The 16,515-nt window shown below is 47.0% G+C and overlaps 1 protein-coding gene across 1 annotated transcript; it reads right to left on the minus strand.

Moving 5' to 3' along the window:
- Positions 1 to 6,372: 6,372 nt before the first annotated feature.
- LOC122370371 (DCN1-like protein 3) lies at positions 6,373 to 16,199 on the minus strand. Its single transcript, XM_043345909.1, has 3 exons — positions 16,039 to 16,199; positions 9,394 to 9,671; positions 6,373 to 8,957 (listed from the first exon to the last, which is right to left on the minus strand). Exons 1-3 carry the CDS (start codon positions 16,197 to 16,199, stop codon positions 8,866 to 8,868), a joined length of 531 nt encoding a protein of 176 aa, XP_043201844.1. The 3' UTR covers positions 6,373 to 8,865.
- Positions 16,200 to 16,515: the final 316 nt, after the last annotated feature.

The raw sequence follows: 16,515 nt of genomic DNA on the forward strand, positions 1-16,515 counted from the left end.
TAGGTCACCTTAGGTCAGGAGTTATTGAGGTCAAACTGAGGTCATGTTCGAGGAAAAATGAGCAAAAAACATGCAATCTTGAAACGCTCACCAAATCTACAGTTATCAAGCAATTTTAAAGTTCTTTATATGGTCTAGTAGACAAAAAGCGGCGCTACAAAACTGCTATCTCGGATTTTCAAAATTTTGGGTTTTTGACCCCAAAAAATTCAAAAAATGGATTTTTTTAGAAAAACTAAAAAAAATCCAAAATTTTTCCGAATTTCGAAAAAAAACCGGAATATATGTGATAGTCCCTGCGCTCTTCTATATACATACCAAATTTCAGATCGATATCTTGTTTTTTGGCCAAGTTATAGCAAAAAAACTGTTCAAAAATGAGGACGTCAAATTTTTGAACTCAATTTTTAGCGATTCTAGACCACGTACGGAAAAACAAAGACCACCATTGAACTCCCCGTGACGAGCTGCATCGATTCGATACCCATTTTATGCAAAAATATCAACTTTGAAATTTGACCTAATTTGACCTGACCTTGACCTGACCTTGACCAAAACGTGACCTAGGCTGGCCCCAAAGGCTGCCTGACCCACATAATCGCATTTGTCATGTGAAATGGACCATAAAACATGTATCACACGACACTTTCATATTGTGACCCCCCAGTGACCTGACCTCTGTGACCTGACCTGGTATCAGTGACCTCAAATAGCAAAATATGTGTTTGAAGAACATTTCCCCATCGATGATTTTCAATGAAATGCATTTTACTCGATTTTAGAACGCATTTCTTGAAATGCCTATAAACGGTGAAAATTGGACCTTTGACCTGACCTGTGACGTCATCGGTTTGACCTAGGTCAATAAAATTGGGTCACAAGGTAGTTCCCTGATAGGGCTATCCAACACCGTTTGCCGCTTGTCGCTAGGTTGCGTGGTTCTCGAGATCTTAGGGGGGGGCCAAAATGCCCCCCCCCCCCCCAACGGGGCGCGTTGCTCGGCAGAGCCCAACGGGGCGCGGGTTAACCCTCGCCCGTAAACGGTGTTTTGCCACCTTCGCCCATGCAGGGGGGGGGGGGTTGGTGCGACCCCCCCCCCCCTGGCGTTTGAAAACGGAGCGTCGTAGAGCTTAGCGGAAAACACCAACGGATTGCTCTCAACGAGATCTCGCGATTGGTGGTATATTTTTTGGTCCTAGGTCAACATTTGACCTACTTATGACCGGTCAAAGGTCAAATTTTCGGAAAAATCTAACTTTTTCAGATTTCCGCGCCGATTGCGGCAAAACGGTAAGAGATATCGACTTGAAACCTTCACTATCGTGATCCTTGATCAATTCTCTATCGTTTGGTGTGTACTTCGATGTCATAACTCTAAAAATGATGCGTTGGGAGCATCGAAAGTCTGCAAGGTCATTTGTGCATTGGGTCACGTCAGGCGTGTGACGTCACTGACCTGACCCTGACCCAAAATGAACTACAAGAAACAACCGACGATGCCTGAAATGGATAGCAAATTCGAATTCAGGGCATCAAAATACCCCGAAAAGGCATACAAGTGCAAGAAGTCATTACAGGTCAACCGAGGTCACTGACCTGACCTTGACCTTTAGTAACCTTGAAAAGGTCAACGGACATTGTGCCAATGTCAAATCAGCCAGTTATGATTCTAAAACAATCCATCAGTGTGTCAGGTCAGTCGGCATTTATAGGGGAGAGTGGGGCACATTCGTGCATGGGGCACATTCGTTTTCAGCAGTTTATGGGAACATGAGTGACTGCACGAGCTCAAGGTAAATTATGGAAATATGTCTATCATTGCAGCCCTTCGTTCAATGTAGATGACAACACTGTACCTGCTGTCATGCTTGATAAAAACGCAAATTTGTAATATTCGTGCGCTCTCCAAACTTTTCTCATAGCATTCATTTTCGTGATCGTGACTCGGAAATGTGGTTCAGCTTTTCAAAATTGGGGGCGAAGAAGCTCACTGTATTCACGGAACAGCTGCAAACTTGTTTGTTGAAAAACTGTCATTTTTTCAACAAGAAATTTTGAAATATATTACAAATGACGTTGTGGGGCAGGTTCGTGTACGCACTGCCTAAGGGCACATTCGTGCATATTTTTTTTCGTTTTTGCGAGTTATGACTTTATCTGTAATAGGTTTCACTAATGACGCTCGCCTGACTCAGTCTCGGCTGCTTGCGACGTCGTGACAAGTAATTCACACGACCTTGGCGAGGTCACGAAGGCCTGCAGTTGGCACATTCTTGTTGGCCTGCCCATTCTTTCTACATATGTTGTGCAATGCATTCTTGTCGAAAGGAATTAAGTGAAATGACCCACTGCCAATTTCCTTTGGTAAATTTCTGGTAATGCCCGGTAATTGCTCGAACTTTGCAGGGTGCACGGAAGTGCCCCACCCCTTGCACGAAAGTGCCCCATAGGTGGGGCAGTTTCGTGCAAACGTTCAGAGTTATTAAAAGTCATTTTTTCTAATAGAAGCAATGATTTTAGAGGATAACTTTTAAGGAGGAAAAGCATCTGCAATAGTTCCTTTCCATACTACAAACAACAATTTTGCCGTTGCACTAACCAAAGAACAGATATATGGATTCATCCTTTTTTTGCACGAATGTGCCCCACTCTCCCCTACCAATGCACAGTGGGCGATCCGGCCGGTGTAGCCTCGCGAAACCTATCGGCATTCATAACATCCATGTTTTTGAAGCTAGAACCACAATATTTAGGAGCAACCTTCTTGAATATCCAATGAGCATATGTTTTAAATAAGGACTATCTCTTATAGGATTTGTGCTCTGTGGCGAGCTTGCAATTTGCCTAATTGCTGCTCGAATAACGCATGAATACTTTTGAGAGTAGGTCGAAATTTATGACGGTATGAGCTGGGTAGGACATTGAAATGGTGTGTACCTCCGTAGAAAATTGCTTCCAAACCATTTTTTTATTCAAACGATTATGCCCTACCAATTTATACATAGCATGAAACAGCGTAAATCTCGCCCGGCAAGGCCCCATTTCATAACGTGACCCAAGCAGCGGGTTTGGTTTTTGGTAAATAACTTCGCAAAAAATGGCCGCAGAACCACGATTTTGACATCGTCGTGTTCGCCTTGCTCAGGCGCGTCGAATGGTATACTTTTGTTCAGGTGAGGCCACCGTAAGGTCAACCTGACCTTGACCTCGAGTCAAGGTCAGGTCAGAGGTCTTCAAATCACGAAGTTGGTCGAAGGAGGTCATATCGCATATCATTCGATTCGGCAGGTCTTCCAGAGTCCATTGGTGACCTTGTCGACTCTCTAGCTCAACTTGATCGGGAGTTATTGACGAAAAACTCGTATGACCCTAGTGACGTCATAAATGACGTCATGCAAGGTCAACAATGCAAAAATGCAGCATCAGATCTTGCAAGGAGTGCATGAAGTAACGATTCCATGTACTTGAGACAATTGAATATCATTCCTGGCGCCAAAATAACAGTTTTCATATTTCCCCACTGACTTATAGGTGAGGTCACGTGACCAACCTGACTTTATGTGACATTTAGGAAAAATCTGAGATATACAAGTTGTAAGACCTCTGAAGGACAATAAGTCCTACAAGTCTCACCTCCCTGTGAAAGTTACTCTGGCACTGAGAGCGTTGCAAGGTTGCGACATCTGAGGATCGTGCAGAGGTTCATGTATGACGTCATAGGTCAGTGACCTGACCTGACTTGAAAGTGCGGTTGGTGTCACAAGATCCAGCGTGTATCAAAGGTCAGGTATGCCAGGTTGCAGCTCTCTATTGCCTGGGTGTTTTGAGCTATCGCGAAAACACCCTTTGGGGCATTTACCACTTGTGCTCAAGTGCACCAAGCCACGGCCAACCCTTAGAAGAAAAAAGTGTCTGGATGCCAGGGCTGCAAGTGGCTGCAAATTTTCACTGGCTCCCCTAATAGATAGTGTCTTAGTGCATGCGATACAGCATTATTTTCAGTTCATCCTCGTAAAACTTTTTTTGCTGGGCTTGGTTAATTCAGTGAGCGTAATGTTAAGTGGTAGAAAAAAAATATAAAAAGTTAACCCAATTATAAGACATTTTGAACTGATTTTGTCTACTTGCTTTCTATGGCGGAATCGTCTAAACATCTAAATTCCACTTTCCATGCAAAATGGATGCTCAACACCTAGCCATTTCATCGTTCCGCAAAATATTCAAAGAGCGTAAAAATCGGTTGTGATTATCCCCCTTATGAAGTGTTACGGAACGCTGTCTTTAACGATACTTTTGTCTACGAACAAATGTCTCCTGAGCTATGCAAATGCACTAATCGTAATCTTTGATGAATTTTCTGTCGACTAGTATGCGTTGTTTTCCAATTTTCGGAAAAAAGTGTCTTTGAGGTTTCGCGAGGCTAGACCGGCCCGATCGCCTACCGTGCAATGTGAAGCAATCTCCAATTTAGCGTAAATCTGGCCGGAGGTTGTTCCCTTTATGACGTCATAACTCCGTGACCTGACATGACCTTGACAAAACAAAAATACCAAAAGTTGCGCAAAGGATGCCCCATAGGGTACTGAAAATTTGAGCAGGCTATCTGAAACGGTTCGGCGTGTAGCTAAGAAAAACCTCAGGGGGGGGGGGGGTTGCACCAACCCCCCCCCTACATGGGCGAGGGTTAACCCTCGCCCGCACATGCCATTTTCCCATCCTAGAACGCACATGGGGGGGGGGGTGGTTGCCACCCCCCCCCCGCGCCATTTCGTTCCTGTTGGAGATAGAGCTTAGCGGTAAAGACCAAAAAGATTCTTTGGGAAGAGACGAATCCAATGATACCCAGTTTTACCTTCTCAGGTCAGTCATTGACCTTCCAGGTCAGGTCAAACTAAAAAATGTTGCTGTTTTAGGTCACCGTTGGATATCAAGCGCGCTGCTTGTCATATACCGATGACGATGCCGTTTTCTGGTGCCAAGCCAGCTAGAACCTCTTTGTCACACTACCCGACCAGGTTTTTGCTGCTGAGGTCATCTCAGGTCAAGTTAGGTCAAGGTCAATAATATGTGTTTGTATGTCTGTGTGTGTCTGTGTGTATACTGATGTGTGCACCGATTGTTTATGTGTCCATATTACATGAAATCATGATCTGAGAAGCTTTTACCAAAAATGTAGTCAAAAAATTTCAAAAAAAAGTAAATTCAGCTTGCCTAAAACGCAATTATCTTAGATGACCTAGGTTGACCTTGACCCTGACCTTGACCTCTGTACATCGTCGAACAACATGTTTCATGATAGGTGGGAGGTAGGATTGGCATAGAAGGCCGAAATCAAGGTGCCAAAAGCTCACAAGGCCCATAGCCAACGCAAGATGTTGAGAATTGGCCATTTGGGTCATGACATGACCTGAAAAACAAGGTCATATCTCCGAAACCAAAAACCACAGAAATTTGAAATTTTTAGTGGACATCAGGAAAGGATAGAGGAGCAGCTATACGAAAAATCAGCCTTCTAGCTCTAAAAATGTTGAGTGCAGAGCAGAAAGACTACCTGGGGGGTGGCAACCACCCCCCCCCCCCCATGTGCGGGCGAGGGTTAAAGGGACTATCCCACCTTCTAAAATGTTGTTAAAACCAGTTAAATTGTGCCCGACTTTATAGATTGGATGACCAGGAACACGGTTCTGGCATTCATTTTTCATTAAACATCTTAGGCTTCCCATATTCCAAACACAAACTTTCAAATATGTGACGTCACAGCCCAAAATTAACTCCTTCCCCAGGCCACATTACTGTCATAAAGCTGATTCTTTTTACTCTGTAGGCACCACAACAAAGTTCAGACCAAGTTTTAAGCGATTTTTCAACGAACAAACCCATTCAAATCAGAATGACTAAACGAGGTGACGTCACACTAACGGTCGCTCCATGTTGAAGATAGGGCCTTGCGCAAGGCCCATTTTCAAATGAAGGGAACGAATTTCTTCAACACCAAGAGGCCGCGGGGGTTGCAACCTAGATAGATAGTGGTTTGTGAACCTCGCCGCAAACTTGGCTATCTCAACTCAAACCCCATGTTAAAGGTGGGATAGTCCCTTTAACACGTTATGTTCAGACAGTTACATAAGATCTCGCTGCAAGGAGTATTTGTATCTGACAAATCCAAATAAGCAACCGAATGAGCTCCAGAAACCATTCGGACTGTTACATGAGTCGCGACGCGCAAGGCGACCCATTGACTTGCACAAGTTCGAAGCAGATCCGCTACGCACTTCCAATTAGAAGCAAGGTGTGTGCGTGACTTTCAGTTTACGAATTTTGCTTACCAATGTGCATAATGCCTCTCAGTCATCGTCCTCGACACACTCGATCGTCAGCGGAACAGCATGTATTTGGCTAACTGGGAACATGAGACTAGAAGACCAGAATTGGGACAACCGTTCACGTTATCAATCGCAGCACTGACACCGCTCCCAGTTCAAGTTCAGCGCTGACACCGCTCTCCCAGTTCAGAGTTCATATCACCGGCCGTATCCCCTCGGCCACAGCCGCGGCCTGAGTCGCGTCATTCACAACACTTCCCGCAATAGCCGCGCTACGCGGAGCGCTCCCCAAAAACAGGCGGCAGGGGCAGCAGCCCGCCGCTGCAAGCTGCCGCAGCCTCACCGGGCCACAGTTCCACACCATGATCCGATGGCAACCATGTCAAGAAACCGCCTCGCCCGTCTGCTATACAATCACGCCTATCATCTGCCTCAGTCAACTAAGCGTTGGGGAGGTCAGGTCCGCAGTCTGGCCCTCCACACCGTTCACCACCGCGGTAGAGCACCACCAGACACACTGACCTCCCGTCCCGGTCAGGGTCGACTCAGCCGGCCGACCCGAACCTGATAATGCCCAATGGTGACCGCCTCCCTACTGCGCCAAACATCACCAAAAGAGTACCACTTTGTGTCACCACATGCACCATTCGCACGCACACGCGGCCGGTCTTAGTACCAGAGTAGCCAGGAAGTTAATGTATACTCGAGAGACACACCAGTCACACCTGTTATACACGGATGTTGAATGGTGGTCAGGGCGGGACTTGTTGGTTAGATGGTAGGTAAGACCTACTTCGGTTTAGGACCAGATGAGTCTTCCAGGGACCCAGGTTCACGCAAAAGCCAGGCTCTATCGAGGTTTCATGGCAGAGGTATCATGTTAGGTTTTAAAAAAAAATGTTCAGAGGAGGTTTGATCTTGTGCATCTTCCCCACACTCGGCAGCCATGTAAAGAGGGCAAATTTTACGTGCCAGAGTCTAAATATAGGCACACATCGAGAAGCTCCACACAAGAATCACTAATGGTAAAAAAAACATGGAATCCAATGTGTGCCTTATAGTCATGGGTGGCATGTGTAAAATTAATTTTGAATTCATTTGAACGGTTGCTTTCAAAGAACTTTCATTATTAAAAAAATAAATACCTAAGAAAAGAGAAATAAGGTCGAAAGTAGCATGAAAGAAGCTGTCTTGTTCAATTTATGATCAAATGCTATAAAGGAGTCGCATTTTTGTAAAACCTGATTAACACAAGTGCGCGATATCTAGAATGTTAGACGTAACCAAAATAAAGCCGACAGCCGGGATATTATGCATCATGTGTGGCAGAAAATAGCCCGCTAAAACAGGATGTGGGGTGTTTCTCTTGGAGAGCCTGAGGAAATGTACATCATGTTCAGCCGAGGGGAGAGAATCGCGCCCTGACACGCCCTACTTGGCGAAACGACAAACAACTTTACACAGAAATGTGCGAGATTAACAAAGCAAAATATTTGTGACCCAGACACGCGATAGTGTAGTCACCGCGTAACACATATTTCACACCCTAACAGTCGTAACTTATTCACACGGTAACTCTATGGCAGTCATTTGTAACGCCCTTAACCAAACGCCCGTGGAGTCAAACGCAAACTGAGTGCACTGAGGATATTGCGGAGCTGCCGATGTGCAACCGACCACACACGGATGCAGACAGAAAACGTCAATGTCCCGTTCTTCAGACTCAGCTTTCTGCATCGAAGCCATGCAACTGAGGTTTGATGAAGACACCTATGAGGACTGCTGGAGGCCGAGTACTGGCGAGGATCGGCGGCCGAACGAAGGAGAGTGGCCGAACCACTCAGGCGGATCGGAACCTACCCAGGCCGTGCCGCTCATAGAGGGCGGCACTGAACAGTCACACTGAGGCCGCCTGGTACGGCACGGTACAGTGCCACCGCTACCACACATCAACCACGCAACGAATCCTCACTTCCCGGGCAGGAACCAGTCAGAAGGCCGTCCCGCTCTCCTCATACTACCACCGAACAATGCCGACACCGTCCTGCATTCCAGCTCGTCCTATCGCTCTCTATCACACCCCGCGTCCCATCCAGCCCACCACACCGCAACCCGTCCCATCATACTGCACTAACCCTCCCAAAAAATCGGTACACGGCCGGCGTGCCTTCCCCTTCCCACGACCTGCGCGAATCAGCTCCGACAAACCACCAAAATGCATTGGTCCACCGTTTCCCATCACTATACTGTAGACAGTGAGTGGTGCGCCGCGCTCTGCGCCTGACGCCCAGCCCGTCCCGGTAAGGAACTCACCATCTACTTGAGCCTGACGTATCAGCCATCACTGGGGCGCGGACTGCCCGCCCGCCCGCCGCCCTGTCCCCGCCCCTCCCCCGTCACTGGCACGTGCACACAGACACAGTGGATACCGAGGGCCGTCCGCCGGGCGCCGCCCGTGGTTACAGACTCTCGGCTCACCTCGCGCCGCGAGTATCGGTGCGGCAGCTGACCGGCGCGGCTCGGCTCGGCCGACGGCCCCGCATCAGACCGGCTCCATGGTGGCGTCCGTGGGGACAGCGTTCAAGCCGTGCTCCTGGCGGTACCACTCGACAAACTCGTCCAGTAGTACCGGCCCTGTAGGAGCAGAGCGGCGACGGCACGACTAGGTTAGAACGAGGCCACGGCATGGCGTCAGTAGCCTAAAACATCTTTGAAGCATGTGAAGCAAAATACTTTTCAGATGTGAGTGATCCTTTTTTTTTTTTTTTTTTGCTTGATAAGGACCAGACCTCAACAGCAGCAGTACAGTCCATAGGCCACACAACTGCAAAACGGTCACTGGAATAGAGGACGCCACAGTCTCTTCCTAGCCCTGAAAAAAAGACGAGCCGACCACGTAGAACGCAGCTCAGCTTGAGCTTCTCATAATGTCGTATGTCAGAACTTCCTTAGTCTTACCATTCCCTTCCAGCATTTTACCATAGCTAACTATTCGCTTTATCACATCAATCAAGAAGTACCTCCAAGTACCGTTAAATTATCATGCATCAGTCGATTAAGTGTGACTCACAGGCGCCGTTCTCGTCGTAGTTGGCCATGTCTGGCGCGATGGTACGCGAGAACTCGAGTATGTTGTTCCACTGGTCCTTGTTGATGACGCGGTACTTGCAGCGCTCCAGATACCGGTGGAACGACGAGTAGATGGGCCAGCTGCGGCCCAGCAGCAGCTGCAGCATGGCGCGACCCACCTCCATCTCCACACAGCGCTGGTCGCGCTCCTGAGGAGAGGGAAGAGGACGGTAACATACCCATCTCCCCACAGCTGCACTGGTCGCTGATGGTCCCCTCCTGAGCACCACGGAACCATATGTCAATTGGTTGCGATAACTCAGAGGCTGCGAGAACTGGATTTTTAACACACCCTGTCGGCTTCATTGCACGATGACCTAAAAGACATGTGCTGTTTTAGAGTCATATTTTTCCCAGGTTTATGTTTGTAGATATAAAACTTTATCGGAATTCACTGGGATTGTATTGCGTATGCAAGTCCAACTTGCATACGCAATAGAGTTGCAAAATTTCCCTACCGCACTACCGGCATGCCGGTAATTTTTCACTACCGCAGGTTTTTTCGTGGTATCTGGCATGTCTTGCCGGTAGCATGCCGGTATTTTTGATTTTGCACAAAAAAAAATTATCAGCATATGATTCAAACTTTGGACACTAAGAGGCTATTGAATTGTAATAACAGCAATCTTAGCCACTGCAAAATACATTTTGTGGTAGAAGTTCCATTGCTAAGGGTAGGGGTAACACATGAGCCTCAACATTTCACAGTTTTGGCTCTAATTAGAATTATCAAGAATCTACTGTGGTCTATCAAAGGAAGACAAAGAATACTCATTCATGCTGCAAAAGCACAACCAATTAGTAAGTCTAATGGTAGGTAACAGGCATAATACAATAACTAAAATAAATAAATGTTCATGGCAACGTTCCCTAGGCAAAAGGCAGAATCAACACAACACAAAACACATTGTTTGGAAACTGGCCTTGAGTCCTGAGATGTGGTCTGAGTCTGAGATACTCTACAAAGTTTCAAAAAATATAAAACTCATACTTTGTCATGGACAGGTCCTAGAGTGTGGAACAATGTCATGACCTCGATCTTTCCTCACGTTCAGTCTGTGCCATTTGCCAAAAGCACAATAAAAAAGCTAGTTAAAAATCATTATATCAATCAATACTGATTAATTTAGCTTGATACATCTTATAATTCGAAGATAGGTACTTCAACCATAGGTACCTACCAAACGCTGATATGCCTGTATGTGACAGTTGTATGTGTAATGTGTATGTATGCTTGTGTAGGCATACATAGGTGTATGTATCCGTCCGGTATTTGTGTAATATGCAGTATGTGTATTTTACTCATTTTTAGTGTTTTGCTAAATGTCACCCTGCCTGCCCGGCCACTTGGAGCGCCCGACAACAAGCCTTGCTTCGTGGGGTGCTCCGAGTGTCTGGGCTAACGGACCCTCATGCATGCCTAGACCAGAGTATTATGATGATGATCTTGCCTTTGATGAGAGAACCCCCTAACCAACCTTCCCCAGCGATTATGCCTTTTTCTCGTATTGGATGCTGTGTATGAATGTTACGAATGTGAGCGAGTGAATGAGGATGGGCTTTCAGTAGAGGGCAGTCACCACTGTTTACAGTGTCGACTACTTTGCTTCTTATTCATTTATATTAACCATGGACTCTCTCTTTACTGCTTTTTTATGTTTCTTTCATTTCCTAGCTGGGAGTGCCGCGACTTGAAATTTTAAGTTATTCTGGTGTTAACGTAAGGTTCTGTGTGTCGCTGGGATAGAGGGAGGGGGCACTCCTGAGTGCTGTTCACGGGCACCTGCGGTAGCTGCGGTAGCTGCGGCTCGGCGGTCAGCCGGGTAATGACGTCACAGAAAGTGGGGATGGGGCGGGTGGTGTGACGTCATACGGCTGCGGCCGGCTGCGGTCGCCTGCGTCTCCTGCGGTCGAAACGATCCGACCGCAGCGGCCGCAGGAATCAATGCCACGCAAACTGGCGCGGCAGTTGCAAATTTAATTGAGCGCGAAATTGAAAGGGTGCTTTTCCTTGTGTTGTAGGTACTTCTGCGAACTTCGTGATATATTACTGAATGATTTTTTATGTTATTACAGTTAGGCATATGCCATAGCAAAGGAATCGGCTGGACAGTGGGGCCAACAGTGGGGTGAAGGATGCATCAAGGATTGATGTTCTAGTCTAAGTGAAGTTCAAATTATTTGTGAAGATTATTATCATGGCTATTTAGGATAACATGGGGAACTGAGTAGGCATTCAACTAAGCATAGGAAGGACAGTTATATTTTAGGAAGAAGATGACCTGTGTGGTTAAACCTGTAAACCTGTGTGGTGACGTGGCTGCATTCCTGTTCAAGGCCCGCATTCCTCTACGCGGCACTCTTTTTTTAACAAGAAATGGAATATCTTCGTCTAGGGTGATCGTTGGGCCGTAAAAGCTTCTGATTTGCGCTAGTCTCGGTGCAAGCTACAAAACTGCTGTTCCAGTTCAAAACCCCATGTTAAAAGAACTATTTCCTTAAATGGCGCTAACGTCACATGAAGGTTCTGCAACCAAGGAGCGGCAGTGACGAGGCTGAGGCACTCTAACCCGGAGATGCTTCTTTCTAACAAAACAAAACAAAACAAAAATCAAACACCTAACCTACTCTGACCCTACAACCAAAAACCCAGAAAATAATAACCTACAATCCTACAGCACCTGTTATTAGTGTAGAGCAGACCTTGTAAGAAGGTTTTCAAACTGAGGAGAGGTGATGTACGTTTGTACTTAACTTATGAAGTTTTTAAGATTATAGGTATGTAGGTTTTTATTTTTTAGGTTTAAGTTGTAGGGCAGGTTAGGCTGAGTTGCTTTTGTTAGGAAGGAGCATCTCCAGGCATAGTACCTCTCCTGAGTTTGAAAACCATAATGTCATGTCTGCTCTACTTATACCTAGTGGCTAGTATCTCGCCTTCTTTGGAAAATCTTTGTGGGACAGCTGCTCTACTAATGACTAAAGCTTGACCCTCACTATGAACATCTCTTTGAACAAAGCATGAGCATTGTTAGGTGAAAAACTGAGAAAAGTGGTAGGCCCATGTTGGTTTGACAGATGAGCAACTGTAGCAAATTTATTTCTACCTGGCTCCTACTTCTTAGACTTGCACTTCATATTTACCTATTTCAACAACCACCCAGTGATAGACTAACTGTCAGGAATCATACTCAAAGTAATTCATGAATCGCATTGTGCTTAACATGATGCATCATCACTGTTTAAAGCCTGTTTTCAAAATGCTATTCATTTTTTTCAATACAATGATGAATGAGTAGTAACCATTCCTCTTAAGTTTTCGCAGTGGTTCAGCTAGCAATTATCTTGTGTTAAAAAATAATTTTACAATGAGTCAAAATAAAAACTGATATTAGATGCAGTCTTTACAGAATACCTAGGTATATGTACACATAGGTATGCCAATGTGAACTATGCCTCACAGTAGGTTTTCATATTGTAAAACAGGCATTGACTTCGGCAGGGGAAAGCTTTTGTTTGTAATTTTCCATGCCACCAGTAATTACATTGTATTGTAGCCTGACTACCGGTCAGCTAAATCTCAGTGTACTCACTGATAACGAACTGAACATTGAACAGAGCAACATGTTTCCCCACTGTCCGCCTCTTGTCCCAAAGCTTCGTCCATTAATGTCTTACATAAGAGATTTTGTCGGGGTCGGTCGAGGGCGGGTCACGACCCCTCCATTCCTAGAGGCGTAATTGTCCGACCTTATCAAGGCTCCAGGCACTGGTTTATTGGTCTGTTTTCTTCTGTTGCAGTGAACCACAGGAGCTATACCAGTGCAGCCTGTGTAACACCGTGTTCGGCGATGTGGTGTTGCTCGTCGGACATCAAGAGTGCTGCGATGGCCAGTTCCCGGGGCCGCTGTACTCGTGTGACGTATGTACAATGCAGTTTGCTCAGTCCGAGGTATGTGACGCTCATGCTACCCTATGCGGAACAGCGGCCGAAGACAGTGCCAGTGATTCAGCTGAAGCAGCTGCGGAAGCAGCTACGGAACTCGTTGATGTTCTGCTTTTGGATATTATGGAGACCGCTTACCCGAAATTTAAGCGAATGACTCAAAAACAAAAAAATCGCCACTGGGATGAGGTCGCTAAAACGCTCGACATTACCACTCAAGCGGTAAGGCGGAAATGGAGCCACCTTGTGTTTTCGTACAAGCGCCGTAAGCTGAACGGCAGCGAGAAGAGAACTGGTCGGGGAGGCATCTCCAGGCCGTGGGAACACCAGGCCCAAATGGAGAGGATAATCGGCGACGACCCGTCGGTGACGCCGCAAGGCGTACGGACGTCAATGCCAGCTGCTGACATGGACCAAACTGCTCCTGATGCTGGTGACGAGGCTCCAACCTCAAGCGTGAAGCACTCAAGAACGTCTCCGCCAGGTGAACAGGGACCCCAACGTCATGCCCAAACTGCTACGTCAAGCAGCAATGGGCAAATGACACCTGCGTCAGACACCACTGGACAAATGACTCCTACGTCCAGCACCGGAAAAAGAACCCCTCCGTCCAGCGGCAAGTTCGCTGGCCGAAAGCGCAGGAAGGAAGGCACAGGACTGACTGCAGGAGCCGAGGGACTTACTGCATATCTGGAACGCAAGGAACAACGTGAGATTGAATATCAGAAGAAGAAAGACGAACGGGAGAACAGGCGTATGGAGCTAGAAGAACAGCGGCTCGAGCTGCTCAGAGAGCTGCTGAAGCAGAGGCGGCCTGAACGCGCCCGTGACGCCAGCCAGACCGAAGGTGAACATGCTCGCGGATAGGCGGCATGAACTGCTTTCAGCTTCATTTATCAGCGCCTAGCCAAGTGAGACGACCGTTCCGTTTCAGTGTACAAATGGAAAACTGCTTTGATAGCTTTTTTCACCGAGCTTAACGTTCACTATGTTTGTGACTAGCTAGACATTTCTCAGGGAAAATGATATTTCTCAGTAGTCACTAGTCAGTACGCGTATGAGACTTGTGTAGTGTAGATAACGTGCAATTCGCGAATCAATTTCTGCGAGTTACGTTTTGTCAACATGTAATCGAGAAGCAACGTTTTATTAATAAATGCACATGTGTCAAAAAATAACTATCTCTGCACTTCATTACCTTAACAGCCTACCCGCCACCAGAGTATGCTTAACCCTCGCATGTGTGCGGCGTTTGCCAGCTTCTAATGTGTATGGGGGGGGGGGGGTCGGTTGGACCCCCCCTTGCCGTTTGGCCCCTGATCGAGCTAGAGCTTCGCGGAAAAAGCGAGCGTGTTGCCCGTGACGAGAGGAAGCCGATGATACCCAATTTTAAGGTCCTAGGTCATTGGTTGACCTTCCAGGTCAGGTCAATGACCCAAAGTCGGGAAAATCGGGACCTGTTAGAAAGTCGTAAAGTGTGGCTGCTGAGGGGTTTTTCGGGGTGCTGATCACGAATATCGTGCTAGTTTTGATCACAGATGATGTCTTTAAGCATTTAGACCAGGTCGGGTCAGGTCAGGTCAACCAGTAGGCGTCGTGACGGGTATTCGTAGTACGTGTCAACCGCCTCTGACAGCTTTGTAACATGTTACGAAGGCACCAAAACTACTTCGTAAATGTTCAAATGGTTGCTAAATTCGAATTCAGCTCCAAAAACTAGCCTAGAAACATGTACAGCTCGAAAAAGTGAACCGAGGTCACCCGAGGTCACCAAAGGTCAATGACCTGACCTGACCTTCAGGTTACCTTGACACCCACCCTAATGCATGGAAGCAACAACAAATCACATGTTTGAACATTTGAAACCACGAAAAGCTTGCAAACGCGCGGCTAATGCGAGCCGACATACGCAGAATCGCGATTCCGGCCAAACATGGTCTCGGAAAAGAGGTCACAGGTCAAAGGTCATTGGGGTCAGGGTCATGAAATTTTCAGGGTAGGTGTAAAATTGATCAATGTGAGGGTACTGAAAGTTTCGTCGCGATCGGCCGCTTTTTACGCGAGTTATTCGCGAAAAACCATGGGGGGGGGGTCCATCCGACCCCCCCCCCCACATGCGAGGGTTAACTTGCGGTCCGATCGTGTCGTTCTGCGTTACCGTGGGTCAGATCGGCATTCCTCATTTTCCCATGAACAGATTTGGTCCACCACGTCAATTTATTCTGCTAAAAGGGACAGCTCCAACAAAGCATTGACGTAAACTGACGGACACCCTCTCAGTCACAACCACTTCTTCTGCCCACTCAGCACGCCGAGTTCATCGATTGCCGTCTCACCGTCACCACCCTCACTCCGAAGTGCACAAACACTTGCAGCACTTGTAGGTAGTCACATAAACAGAGGTGCAGGGGTTTGAAAACGCATTTCATAACTTCAGGCTGGACATGTTTGTGGAAGCTGATATCTCATTTTGTTCTAACATACATGGTAACGAGTCGACCAATGATTTTGGTATACACCCCCCCCCCCCAAAAAAGAATCCATGAAGCTGTCAAGCTTGCTATATACATGCATACAAAGTTTGTACAAAGGGCAGTATCACCGCCCACCGGACACTACATCATCCACGATGATGTATCTCACTGAGGGATCTGGGCACACACCTGTTGCACTAGTGCCAGACGCTTCCGCACGGCAACTGCGCCATCAGCGGCCACACGCACATCGGCATCATCATCCTCAGGATGTTCCAGCTCGGCCTCAGCACGCTCCACCTCCCACTCATCGTCGTCCAGTACACACATGTTGTGCAGAACACACGCGGCGCAAGTGATATCTATGGCTTTCTGGACACTTTTGGTCTCCACATAATGCAGCCTCCGGAACCTGCCTTTGAGCCTACCAAACGCGTGCTCCACGACGACTCGACACCCAGACAGTTTGAAGTTGAAGAGCCTTTCTCTCTGGGTGTAGGCTCACCTGGATTGTGTGGCGCAGCTGGTTTTCTCGGAAGGGCGTGACAAGATAGGTAGAGAGCTGGAAAGCAGCGTCACCTAGAATGTGGCTGTTTTCAGGCAGCGCTCGTGCCCGAAAAGCATCTGACTCAGACTCCTTCCAAGA

The sequence above is a fragment of the Amphibalanus amphitrite genome, unplaced genomic scaffold (genome assembly GCF_019059575.1).
Source record: "Amphibalanus amphitrite isolate SeventyFive unplaced genomic scaffold, NRLGWU_Aamphi_draft 001127F_arrow, whole genome shotgun sequence".
In the NCBI taxonomy this organism is placed as follows: domain Eukaryota; kingdom Metazoa; phylum Arthropoda; class Thecostraca; order Balanomorpha; family Balanidae; genus Amphibalanus; species Amphibalanus amphitrite.

Excerpts from the sequence above, each read along its gene's own strand:
- LOC122370371 (XM_043345909.1), bottom strand. The coding sequence starts at position 16,199 with ATGTGTGTACTGGACGACGATGAGTGGGAGGTGGAGCGTGCTGAGGCC. Across the intron at positions 9,672-16,038 it reads GTGTGTGCCCAGATCCCTCA|GAGGGGACCATCAGCGACCA; the intron begins GTGAGATACATC and ends CGTGGTGCTCAG. Across the intron at positions 8,958-9,393 it reads CTACGACGAGAACGGCGCCT|GGCCGGTACTACTGGACGAG; the intron begins GTGAGTCACACT and ends CTGCTCCTACAG.